The sequence below is a fragment of the Zea mays genome, chromosome 8, assembly GCF_902167145.1.
Source record: "Zea mays cultivar B73 chromosome 8, Zm-B73-REFERENCE-NAM-5.0, whole genome shotgun sequence".
Taxonomy (NCBI): domain Eukaryota; kingdom Viridiplantae; phylum Streptophyta; class Magnoliopsida; order Poales; family Poaceae; genus Zea; species Zea mays.
Genome location: NC_050103.1, coordinates 166,657,775 through 166,670,379, shown reverse-complemented (window position 1 = coordinate 166,670,379; position 12,605 = coordinate 166,657,775). Strand labels below are relative to the sequence as shown.

General features: G+C 49.6%; 2 protein-coding genes across 2 annotated transcripts; one reads left to right on the top strand and one right to left on the bottom strand.

Annotated features, from left to right (window-relative positions):
* The first annotated feature begins 1,588 nt into the window (after positions 1 to 1,588).
* On the top strand, positions 1,589 to 3,579 carry LOC100192936 (delta3,5-delta2,4-dienoyl-CoA isomerase). Its single transcript, NM_001138117.1, has 2 exons — positions 1,589 to 2,438; positions 2,918 to 3,579. The coding sequence occupies exons 1-2, from the start codon at positions 1,763 to 1,765 to the stop codon at positions 3,106 to 3,108; spliced, it is 867 nt and encodes a 288-aa protein (NP_001131589.1). The 5' UTR covers positions 1,589 to 1,762; the 3' UTR covers positions 3,109 to 3,579.
* Positions 3,580 to 3,923: 344 nt separating this feature from the next.
* On the bottom strand, positions 3,924 to 7,487 carry LOC100191906 (palmitoyltransferase ZDHHC9). The gene is made up of 5 exons (NM_001137330.2): positions 7,217 to 7,487; positions 6,447 to 6,629; positions 5,339 to 5,635; positions 4,865 to 5,098; positions 3,924 to 4,772 (listed from the first exon to the last, which is right to left on the bottom strand). Exons 1-5 carry the CDS (start codon positions 7,283 to 7,285, stop codon positions 4,335 to 4,337), a joined length of 1,221 nt encoding a protein of 406 aa, NP_001130802.1. The 5' UTR covers positions 7,286 to 7,487; the 3' UTR covers positions 3,924 to 4,334.
* Between the last annotated feature and the right edge of the window lie 5,118 nt (positions 7,488 to 12,605).

Sequence of the window (12,605 nt, the reverse complement as noted above, 5' to 3'; positions counted from 1 at the left end):
TTTCACATGTGTGAGTCTAGTTCCATATTTCTTCTTCTAAACATGGCTCTGGTATTTAGTGTATCCTGTATAAGTAACCAAAAGAAAAACTTTTGCTTGAGTTGGTATTTTGAGTTCTGCATCAACTTTACCTATGATTAAAAATAAAATTGATAAACTACAAACTGAGCACATATCTATACGACTATACATGGTTTATTAAAAACGATGAAGTTAGATGTGCTCTAAGTACATTGGCATGTGCAATGATGTTTGATTCTTTGTTTTTGATTATGGTATTTGCTCTAGGCACGATTAATTGCTCTTCTTGACTAAGGCAATTGGACTTGCACCCTTATGAACCAGTACTTGATTTGAAGGTTCTTACTTGCTCATAACCTACCTATCCATACAAACCTTGGTTGGTTTTGGTGCTGCACTTATCCTGCTTCTTTGTTTGCCATTGGTCTCAATTATGAGCACACTCGTCCACCAGAGCTAAAGATGATGATGAACTTGCATGCCCTCCTTTAGTTCCCCCTCAGCATCGACTACGACGGTTAGGCGCGCTGTAAGTCCTATAAAAGTTCGTCGCTTCATCGAAGTGCTAGTCTTGCACAACGTGGTGTGTTTAAAGATCAGGGGATTAGGATTGACGAGAAGCCCAAGGTGAGTTCAATTCAAGCCTGCGCAGATCATCTAAAGGAGTTGTTGCAATCAGACCTCATCAAGAAGCTTTTGAGTTTAAAATGTCGTGCTTTTTGGGACTTCGTGGTGGAGGTTTCTTTGCTTTTTTTATTAGATTTTGTCTTTGTTGTGTTGTGTGTTTTTTGTATGCTCGTGTTGCTAACGTTGTCGTGCACTCCTGTTGTTCGGGTGTTGCTCTTGTTTGTAGGGTTGGCGTAGCTTTTGTTGTACTGGTTATTTTTGTTGTAGTCCTTTTAAAGGTTGTTGTTACCTATTTTGAAGCTTTCTTTTTATCAATATAAGGGCAAGTACAACTCTGATACGGTGGTTCGATTTTCTAAGTATAAAAAAGGTAAGAGACTAAGTGGTACAATCATGAGCCCATAGACCATAAATGCAATTAAGAGACATTATGTATGGAGTGTTGTGTAGAGATGGTCTATTCGTGAAGAGTCTGTCTCTTGTATTTTTAAATTAACCTTCTAGAGACACTTTAAGAGGGGAACATATCGAATGCAAACCACATTTTGGTGCAAACCCCATGCAAACCTACAAAAAAAAAGTTTCAAAAATTTCTAAAAAAACATGAATATACATCTAACCTTACCTCATTTATATACAAAATTTTATGGTCAAATCCATCTTACTCTAACAGTTATAAAAAAGACAAATTATGGTGCATTTAAACTATTACTGTTTGTGAGAAATTTTAACCGCAGTATGTGGTTGGTCTAGTGCGGATCCTATAATGGGCTGGGCCGTGATATCCGTTCCTCCGAGCGTTGCCAAGTCGAAGGGCTTTCACTGTCACTCCGCCGGGCGCTGGCCGATCAGGGTCACCTTCTCCAAAGAATACACATGGAAGAATGATCGATTTAACCGCCGCTGTTACTGATCCGTCCAGGAGCGATATAAGTCAGAAGATGATTATCCCTATCCGCCTCCGCTTACCTTAGATGTCTCCGAGATCCAAAAACAAGAACAAGAGCGAGCAGAGCGTGGCGACAAATCACCCGCTGCCTTTTATCCCGCAACCAGCAGCAGCGAAGGCCGCGAGAGGCAGGTAGTAGCCGCACGCCACATCAACCCACCACGGATGGCCGGCGGCGGCGACCGTGACGCATCCGACGCGGAGCTCCGCGCGGGGTTCGAGACCCTGGCCGTGACGCGGCCGGACCCTTCCGCGGGGGTCTACGAGGTCCGCCTCAACCGCCCGGCGCAGCGCAACGCGCTGAGCCCGGCCGCGTTCGCGGAGATCCCGCGCGCCATGTCTCTGCTGGACCGCGCCCCCTCGGCGCGCGCCGTGGTGCTGTCCGCCGCGGGCCCGCACTTCTGCGCGGGCATCGAGCTCGGGGGCCCCGGGGACCCGCTGTCCGCCGCCTCCGCCGATCCCGTGGCCGCCGCGGAGGGGCTCCGCCGCGCGGTCCTCGACATGCAGGCGGCGCTCACGGCCATCGAGCGGTGCCGGAAGCCCGTCGTCGCGGCGGTGCACGGCGCCTGCGTCGGCGGCGGCGTCGACCTCGTGGCCGCCTGCGACATCAGGTGCTGCTCCAGGGACGCCTCCTTCGTGCTCAAGGAGGTGGACATGGCCATCGTCGCCGACCTCGGCGCGCTGCAGCGCCTCCCGCGGATCGTCGGCTACGGCAACGCTGCTGACCTCGCGCTCACCGGACGCAAGATCAACGCCATGGAGGCCAAGGACATGGGGTTGGTTACCAGGGTCTTTGATTCCAAGCAAGACTTGGATGCGGGCGTCGCAAAGATCGCCAAAGGTACCAACATCTACTGTTATCTGTCTTCTTAGACATACTATAATTGCTCATGCTTCTGCCTTGTTTAACATCGAGATGCCGTTCTCGAATATCTGTGTCGCCGCTAGATCATTTTTGAACTAAAAAGTGACAAATAGAAAAAATAAGGGAGGGAGTATTAAAACTCATGCTGCCACAAAGCTGAAAGCAACAAGCTGTAATTATGCTATCTAGTGAGCAACAAGGACTGTCACAGCAGCCCTTTTGACAACCCTTGTACCACCAATATATCAAGCTCAAGATAATTAATTGTTAACTAGCTTGTAGCCTTGTAGGAGTATAACGGTTGTTCCACCATGCGAGTATTATGCTCCAACGAGTGTTCTTTCTTACTTCGTCTGCTACGTTAAACTGCAAACTATCTTGAACTCACTCGTGCGTGAACATGATCTGTCTGTCATGTTCTTGTCCTGGACTGAATCTATGGCTGACAATTTCAGAAATAGCTGACAAGTCGGCATGGGCGGTGATTGGAACCAAGGCCGTTCTGCTGAGAAGCAGGGATGCGACCATAGAACAAGGCCTGGAGCATGTAGCCACATGGAACGCGGGTATGATGAGGTCGAACGATCTGAAGGAGGCCATCAGAGCCTTCCTGGAGAAGCGGAAGCCTGTGTTCTCCAAGCTGTAATGATCAGATACCATCATACCATACCTCTGTGTTACTTAACAAGTGGTGCTACGTATCTGGAAATGCAAAGGAATAAAGTGTGCTAGGAGTAGACAATTGTCAGGGAAAAAGAAAAAAAAAATGCCTGTTCTCGATGGAGCTGTGAAGGCATTTTTCCATGTCAGTTGAGCTTACCAAAGTTGTTTTGGTCGGTATGGATGAACCGGGGGTGTTACTGTTTTGTTACCTGTTCCAGTCTGTACGTAGATTCATCTCTTCTGCACCGAGACAAAATGCCAAACAATCATCTGGAGTTCAAAGTCATCTGGGGCTTTGAGCGAACTGGGACATTCACTACAGTCTGTGGTGCACAAGAAATGAATCTGCGTACAAACTGGAACAGGTAACAAAACCGTACAAACTGGAATAGGTACTCAAAACAGTACTCTCTGTCCTGAATTAGATTCATATATATATGAATAATTTATCTAGAAACAAATCTATCTCTATCAATTTTACAAGGTTAAATGGTCCACCAAACAATTTATTTTTCTCAAATTCTCCTACCATTTACTGCACCCTCTTAATCCATTGTCTGTGCCCCCTCTTAATCATTGTTGAGTTTCTGTGGTTAGAAGTGTGTAGTAAATATTATAACGTGCTTTTAGAACCATCTTCAGTTGATGAATACTTCAGTCGATGAAGAGTAGTATGATCTTTTCTCTGTCATACTAATCTGTTCTAAAATTAAAATGAAATACTGAAGCAAAATGCCATTTTGTCTAAGGAACTTTAAAGAAAGAACAAGATTACAGCATATTAACTCAAGATAACTTGGTGATAAACTGACACTTATAGATAAGGAAGAAATGAATCTCAACATAAGCACTCCGATCAAACGATGTTCATTTACTCCAAAGCGAAGGTTCGACATTGTTCACAACCATTACCATCCAAACCCAAGCAACCGAAACCTATTTTAGGCTTACTGCTCCGATTATATACAGACAAAACCTGACACTACCAAGCTGGAGACGTCACAAACCGACTGCTTCAAACAATGGACATGGAAGACGCCCCAAATTAAGAGGAAGAAGAAAAGAAAGTTCAGAAACAACCATACAGGTCAAAGTCTAATAACATTAGTGACCTCAAATCTCCAACAAAACAACAAATTAGCGACGAACTGGCACTAACAACCCTGAGCATCTCACTACATCCGCCTTACATGGTCAATGCCATTGCCATCATCGACCTGCTTCAACTCCCCAGCTTGAGCGCCCAGGGTTCATCGCCGAGGATCCGTGCTCTTCTAAGCCTCCTCCAACCGCAAGGGCGTCGCGGCTGAGATCTGGAGATGTGGTACGAAACCTGCCATCCTTGTCCTCCAACAGGTTGCTCAGACCTGCTCCTAAATCACCAATTTCAGCCGCCATCCTAGGCTCATCCCAAGCCACTGGTTTTCTACCCATCTCAATGTCGCCAACAGCTCTCCCCATGTTTGGACTCATGAAACCATTCGTTGGACGGGGCCTCAGACCATGCTCCTGTTCGACCCTACCACAGAAGTTGTTCTTGGAAGGAGGGATCGTTGTAAAGAAGATCTCTTTGATGTTTTCCATGACTCCCTTGTTGTATGGGTTGTCTCGCTGATCATAGCGATACCTGAAGTTCTCATATGTTGTCTACAAAGCAGAAGGCCAGAAGTAGGGCAACTGATTAGCAATTGGCACAGCATACTTCATCAGGCAAGGATATAAATGGCAACAGTTTTTACCTGATTTGTGCTCATGAGATACAGATGGAACACAGAGAGGCCACCAACAAACCAAACTGCAATGAATGTGTAGATGATTAAGGCAATAGATGCAGGGGTCTTTGTCATTGCCTTCCAAATTGTTATCTGCTCGGCATTTCTGATCTTAATAATGAACACCCAGCAGAACCCAAAGACATACAGGCAGAGCAAAGTTGTTGAGAATACAAACATATAGAAGAACCTGTAATTCCTCTGCACAAACATAAGAAATCTTGTAAGGTGTTTGATGTCTTACAATCCATCAAGTTTAAGCAGGAATCTAAGGATTCTAAAAGACAAATGTGCTCTATATTTTAGCAATGTGAGGGAATCGAAGTGTTAAATGAAGAGACAACAGGGGCTGAAATATTTAACATAAAGTGTTGGCAAAAGATTGTATATGAACAGAAAGACATGCTTTCCGAGTCACAAGTGTTAACTTCATAAACTTACAAGTCCTATGCATTGTCCAACCCAGGGGCAGTGATGGTCAAAACGTTCTACGCAGTTGTTGCAGATAGAGCAATGGGAGCAACGAGGAGGCCTGTACAACATGCAAGTGTCACAGTATTTTGTCTTCACAGTGATTCCGTTGACAACAACATCCTTCACTCGGGGCAAACGCACGGGTGGAGTCTGGTTAGCCCCAACCTCTGCATTGCCATCAAACCCTTCGGGTTCTGGAGGATGTGCATTGCGAGGTATGATCCCTGGATCTCTCCCAGAAGTTAGAAGCAGAAGACTCAGATCCTGAAAGGTGGCATAATGCTTAAACAAGTTAGAGGGTATGTTTTGTATATATTCTCTTTACCAGCATGATCATGACTTCAGATAAAATTTTTTTATGTATCAAATTAAAAGATCATGGTACGAGGACAAGCAAAATATGCTTGGTGCTAATGGACAGCAAATTAAAAGGTACAACAGGACGAATAATCCCCTTATCTAGATATAACCAGGAATCACTTCAATTAACACATGGCGCTTAATGAAAGCAGAGTATTACATTTCGATGCCATTACGAGCAATTAAATTTGACAGTAGGTACTGTATCATCTGGAGTGAGCCACTTGCACAATCAGCAACTAATGAATAATGAAATAATTAATGCAGAAGCAAAAGGGATAATCCCCTGAACTAAGTTACATTATCTAACTAGGGATCACTTTGCCATTTAACACATGACACATGATAAGAGCAGAAATCTCAGTCCCATTCGGTTAGGAACAATTAAATAACAGTTCTTAAGCAGTGTATCATCTAGTGAGTCACTTGCCCAGTTGGAATGCCATGTATTGGAAAGGCAAATGCGAAACCGGAAAATTTTTCCAGTTTCAAATCATGCATTTTGATGGTAATAAAACTGGACCAAGCGATCATGCCAGACACAACCAATATAGATGCACAATACAAGCATCCTTTGAAAAACTGAAGCTGTCAGCTTTGTTAAAGACTCGTACTGTTCTCATAACTGCATTATATATTAAAGCAGTACCAGTACAACACAGCTCAGGAAATAAATGAGCGCGGTGATTTGAAAAAGGCTAAGAACCATACTCACATATGCTGTGAATAGAACTGCTGCAATCATAACCGGCAATCCCAGACCATAAGAGAACTTATCCATCAATTCCTTGGCAACGAACGCGCAGAAAATTGATACCGGCGCGACAATAAGGAACATGGTGATAAACAGGGATCTTGCATCAGGGCCAAATATGAACCTCCCCTTCAGTAGAAACACCTGCAAGAGATGGAATCTGCCGTTAATCACACTTTCTGTTCCTATCACGACAGAAACAGCTTGAAGATCTCGTAGGGAAGATCTCTCCTCAAGCTATGTGGGTACCTTGTCAGCTCTGTCTACGCACGACTGACTCAAGAAAGCAGAGGGTGAAACTATTCTGAGATGTAAGTGTAATAGACACTGGGTGGAAGTATAATTAACGCACTAGTCCAGTGCTAAAACTCAGGTTTCTTGTCCTGACCAATACCAGAGTCACTTAACCCGTGCAGCCGTCCTAGAACCTACATTCCCAGGATCCAAGTACAGAATCATGAAATAAATAGGGAGGAAATCGAGTAGCCAACTGTTGTGTTTGGAGCCAACAATGAGCAGACGAATTTACCAAGCTCAACGAGGGAATCCCAACATCTGCGTACGACACGGGTCAATCCAGTGCCGGTCCCTAGGAAGAAAGGAACAGCTAATTCGAGCCGCGACCACGAGGCCGCACAGATCCACGCCACACCCGCAACAGAGGAACTAAGGGAGGGGAAAAAAAAGGCGCAGAGGGGAAGAGACATAGGGAGGAGGGGCATTCCGCTCACATTGTTCCCCTTCCAGGCCTTGTACACCAGCGGCGCCTCCCCGCCGGCGCCGGCGCTCGCTCCGTTCATCGCCGCCGCCCGTTCAGCCGCGAATAGCCGTCGAGATCACGGCCCGGATCATCACATAGCCCGATAGCCGGTGGCCCGGGATCGCCGCGCCGCAGGTGGTGTGAGCTCGCAATGCCGCCCCCTACCCCACCCCACCCCACCGCTGCGCCTCAGGAGAGAGAGAGAGAAGCGAGACGGACGAGAAGAAGATATGAGACCAAATGGAGGGCTCTGCTGGGGACATGTAGTAATATCTTCTCGTGGTGGTCCCATGTTGCGTCTTGCCTAAATTTTGCACAAAAGCCCTCCGAGTTTCCGCTTATTTTGCCCCCCGGCGCGGTAGCGAACAGCAAAACCCCCGCCATTCACGCTTGCGCAGCGCAGCGCACCGCACCGTGTAGGACTAGACTGTAGGTAGTAGAGCTTCCTTACCTTTTCCGAATGTTCCTTCCCCGTTCTGTTAATATTTTTAAAAAAAGATTTTGTGCCAACTTTTTCTGTGTCTGCAGAAAGTTTGCTTGCTTGGGGTTAGTGCAGCCGAAGGGCTACTTGTCCACCAAATCATTGCTGGCAGGTGGTTGAACAAAGATAGCAGGGGCTTGTTGGATTCTCAAATGCTAATAACTTGAGATCTGTCATCTGTGACAGTCAGTTCTATTTTATTCACAAACAGACTGCTTCAGAAGAAGAAGTGTTGTTTGGTTCAGCTACAGCCTGTAATGGTTCAGTTGTTGATATGGCACAACAACAAAAAGGCACTGTCAGGTCAAAAGAGAAACCGATGCCCCTTTCTTCTGCATGTGCCACAGCTGAACAACCTTCTGAAGTGGAGTCAGTGGTTTTGGCCTGCACAAGCACAACAAACAACAAAGATGGCTAGCGGCTAGGGAGAACTAGACGGGTAAACGCCGGGAATATATGATTTCATGCACAAAAAAAAACACGGAGGCCTTAACCACTTCTACTTTTACAAAATTATACGAGTTCGAAATCAGGAAGGCTCAACCAACACCAGATATCGGAAGCGAAGCATCGGTAGGGTTTTCTAGCCACCAGCAGCAGTCTTTTGCTTTTTATGGAGCACATGTTGAGGATCACTAGAGTTTTAGTTATAGTTCCTCTAATGCGGCGGGTTGTCCCAACACCTACACATGACCTTCGTGACTCTAGCGTTACAGTCCAATGGACCTTGTGTCATTTTGGGATGACTTCACCCTCATAGTTTACCCAGCTCTTCACTACTCCAAGGACCCGGTAGCCATTAGGAAGTAGTCATAGCTTATACGGCAGCAACAATGCAGATCCTACTTCGATAGTCTCCGCTGCCCATAGTTTGTTATGATGTGTTTGATTTGATGTCAAAGTAGGATAAGGCAGGTGTGATATCGTCCCCTTAATTTTTTGGGATCACACGCTGTCACCAAAAAATTACTCCGGTGTTTAACTCGCCTCCACATGACTCTCATCCAAACACTATAAAAAACTGTGGTCGTCCCCTTCTATTCCTCCTTATACATCCAACCAAACACACCCTTAGCGATCTTTAGTGAGATCATTGGACACCCGCCACATCCTCTTCCTATGTAAGTGGCTCCCACACTGCTTGTTCAGCGACTTCCATCGCCAGTAGCCACTTTAGAGCAGGTAACTCCTGTTAACTTGCCACCTACAGTGCCTAACACAACGAACACAATGCATGTAATTCTAGCAGCTATGGTCGTTCCCATGCTTTCAGCTCCAACTCCAACAATTGTTTCAGAGAGCACCACTCTAACCGTTAACTCACCTTTGCTTCCTCTCTAATCGTTAACTCACCTTTGGTTCCTCTAGTTCAACCTTGGACAAACAGTGATTCAGATGATACATTCTACTTCCAATCGCACGAGTTGACCTCACGCGTGTTCGCTACCGACACATCAGTGTCCTCTCCGCTGTCTGAGCATTAGGTTTTGCCCTTAGTTTTTGGGTCCTTGATGGTAAGGGGACATTAAATATGATAATCAACATTGTGATCAATAGGGCGCACTATTACCATGACAACAACAACAACAAGTGTACCTAAGGCCACTATGTAATACATACCACCATTCCTGTAGCCACAAATACTATATAAAATAAATTATGATGATTTAGATATTAAAACAAAATAGCTTGTCTAAACGTTTTTTTGGTCCACATACAGTACGTCGTCGACAATTCACCCTATCCATTTTTTCATAAAAAATCATAGACTATTTATACTATTATAATTCATAATACACATTGTTATCGGGTTATGGTGTTTGAAAAAAGGTTAATAGCATAAATAAATGAAGTAACTAAAGAATGAGTGAGATTAGAACTCCCTCCATACACGGGGAGCTGCCTCTCTCTCTCTCCCCACATGAAGTTGCAGTGTGGGGAAGTTGTTGGAGCTAGGGATGGCAGTGGGTAACGTACCCAGTGGGCACATGAAGCCATACCCATACCCACTAGGAAAAAAAATGACCCATACCTGTCGGCGTTTCGAGACCGGGGGTCCCTAAGCCGACGAGTGAATGTCGCCGCGTGCCCCACCCTAGATGGGTCGAGCGCGTGGGCGAGCGCGAAGGGGTGAAGTGAGGTGGCCGGAGATGGGCGTGAGAGAGGTGGAAATCCAGCGGCCTTCGTGTTCGTCTCGCGCCCTGGTCGGGTGCGCTTGCAGTAGGGGGTTACAAGCGTCCACGCAGGAGAGGGAGCGAGCGGCCCTAAGAGAGTGCCTGTCTCGTCCTCGTCCCCGCGCGGCCAACCCTCTCTAAGAGGGCCCTGGTCCTTCCTTTTATAGGCGTAAGGAGAGGATCCAGGTGTACAATGGGGGTGTAGCAGAGCGCTACGTGTCTAGCGGGGGAGAGCTAGCGCCCTAAGTACATGCCGATGTGGCAGCCGGAGAGATCTTGGCACCCAGTTGGTGTGATGTCGTGGCCGTCGGAGGAGCGGCGGAGCCTAGCGGAGGGACAGCTGTCGGAGCGGTTGGGTCCTTGCTGACGTCCCTCTGCTTCCGTAAGAGAGCTGAGAGCCGCCGTCGTCACAGAGCATGCGGGGCGCCATCATTGCCTATCTGGCGGAGCTAGCCAGATGGGACAGCGGTCTTGTTCTCTGCGGCCCGAGTCAGCTCGAGGTAGGGTGATGATGGCGCTTCCTGTTGACGTGGCTGGCCTGCGCCCTAGGTTGGGCGACGTGGAGGCTCCTCCGAAGCCGAGGTCGAGTCTGTCTTCCATGGCCGAGGCCGAGTCCGAGCCCCTGGGTCGGGCGAGGCGGAGGTCGTTCGGCAGAGGCCAGGGCGGAGTCCGAGCCCTGGGGTCGGGCGAAGCGGAGTTCGTCGTCTTCTGGGGCTGAGCCCGAGTCCGAGCCCTGGGTCGAGCGGAGCGGAGTTCGACGTCTTCCGGGACTTGGCCCGAGTCCGAGCCCTGGGTCGGGCGGAGCGGAGTTCGCCGTCTTCCGGGACTTGGCCCGAGTCCGAGCCCTGGGTCGGGCGGAGCGGAGTTCGCCGTCTTCCGGGACTTGGCCCGAGTCCGAGCCCTGGGTCGGGCGGAGCGGAGTTCGCCGTCTTCCGGGACTTAGCCCGAGTCCGAGCCCTGGGTCGGGCGGAGCGGAGTTCGCCGTCTTCCGGGGCTTAGCCCGAGTCCAAGCCCTGGGTCGGGCGGAGCGGAGTTCGCCGTCTTCCGGGACTTAGCCCGAGTCCGAGCCCTGGGTCGGGCGGAGCGGAGCTTCCTATGGTGCCTTTGGCAGGGCCTGACTGCCTGTCAGTCTCACTCTGTCAAGTGGCACTGCAGTCGGAGTGGCGCAGGCGGCGCTATCCTTTTGTCAGGCCGGTCAGTGGAGCGGCGAAGTGACGGCGGTCACTTCGGCTCTGCCGGGGGGGCGCGTGTCAGGATAAAGGTGTCAGGCCACCTTTGCGTTAAATGCTCCTGCGATTTGGTCGGTCGGTGCGGCGATTTAGTCAGGGTTGCTTCTTAGCGAAGGCAAGGCCTCGGGCGAGCCGGAGATGTGTCCGCCGTTGGAGGGGGGCCTCGAGCGAGACGGAAATCCCTCGGGGTCGGCTGCCCTTGTCCGAGGCTAGGCTCGGGCGAGGCATGATCGAGTCGCTCGTATGGACTGATCCCTGACTTAATCGCACCCATCAGGCCTTTGCAGCTTTATGCTGATGGGGGTTACCAGCTGAGAATTAGGAGCCTTGAGGGTACCCCTAATTATGGTCCCCGACAGTAGCCCCCGAGCCTCGAAGGGAGTGTTAGCACTCGCTTGGAGGCTTTCGTCGCACTTTTTTGCAAGGGGACCAGCCTTTCTCGGTTGCATTTTGTTCCGGTGGGTGCGTGCGAGCGCACCCGCCGGGTGTAGCCCCCGAGGCCTCGGAGGAGTGGTTTCACTCCTCCGAGGTCTTAATGCCTTGCGTAATGCTTCGACTGGTCTGGTCGTTCCCTCATGCGAACTGGCCGTAGCCCGGGTGCACGGTCGGGGCCCAAGTTCTCGGGCTGGTATGTTGACGCTGTCAACGGTTCGGCCGGAGCCGGGTTTGCGAGAGCAGCCCCCGAGCCTCTGCATAGGGCGAGAGGGCGATCAGGGACAGACTCGGCTTTTTTACATACGCCCCTGCGTCGCCTTTCCGCAAGGAGGAGGGGGGAAAGCGCCATGTTACCCTCGATGGGCGCCGAACATGGTGTCTCCGGTGAGCTGCAAGCGGGTAATCCGAGTGGACGTCCGTGCCCCGTTCGTTAGGGGTCGGCTAGGGGCCCAGAGGCACGCCCAAAAGTACCTGCGGGTGATCTGCCGGACACGGTCCCCTGGCGACGGGGTCCGAGGGCTCGATGCCTCCCTCCGATGGGATTCCGTTACAAGATCGCTCCCGCTGGTCTCGGAAATGTCCTAGGGTACCTCGGGAGCGTAGCCCGAGCCTTGGTTATGTACCGAACGTACCCCTGGTCATCCCTCGCTCGGCGTCTGAGGCGGCTGTGAACCCTTCGGGGGCCAGCCTTCGAACCCCTGATCAGTAATGGGCGCGGAGCCCGAGTAGCCTGAGGCGGCCGTGGAACCCTTCGGGGGGCCGGCCTTCGAACCTCTGACCAGTAGTGGGTGTAGGGCCCACGCGATCTGAGGCGGCTGTTGAAACCCTTCGGGGGGCCAGCCTTTGAACCTCTGATCAGTAAGGAGGCTCGGAGCCTGGTTCCTTCACGGGGAAGGATCCTTTTCGGGGTATCCCCCTTTCCCGGTCCCTGTTGCAAGAGATAGAGAAAAAGGAGAAAAGGAAAAGGATATGAAATCGAACGATGCGGCGTACCTTTTTTGGCGCGGTTATTGCGGCGAAGGCGAAGCGTCGCCCGCTTCT

Coding starts and splice junctions, on each gene's coding strand:
- LOC100192936 (NM_001138117.1), top strand. CDS start 1,763: ATGGCCGGCGGCGGCGACCGTGACGCATCCGACGCGGAGCTCCGCGCG. Junction 2,439..2,917: donor CGTCGCAAAGATCGCCAAAG/GTACCAACATCT, acceptor TGACAATTTCAG/AAATAGCTGACAAGTCGGCA.
- LOC100191906 (NM_001137330.2), bottom strand. CDS start 7,285: ATGAACGGAGCGAGCGCCGGCGCCGGCGGGGAGGCGCCGCTGGTGTAC. Junction 6,630..7,216: donor AGGCCTGGAAGGGGAACAAT/GTGAGCGGAATG, acceptor CATCTCTTGCAG/GTGTTTCTACTGAAGGGGAG. Junction 4,773..4,864: donor ATCTCATGAGCACAAATCAG/GTAAAAACTGTT, acceptor TCTGCTTTGTAG/ACAACATATGAGAACTTCAG.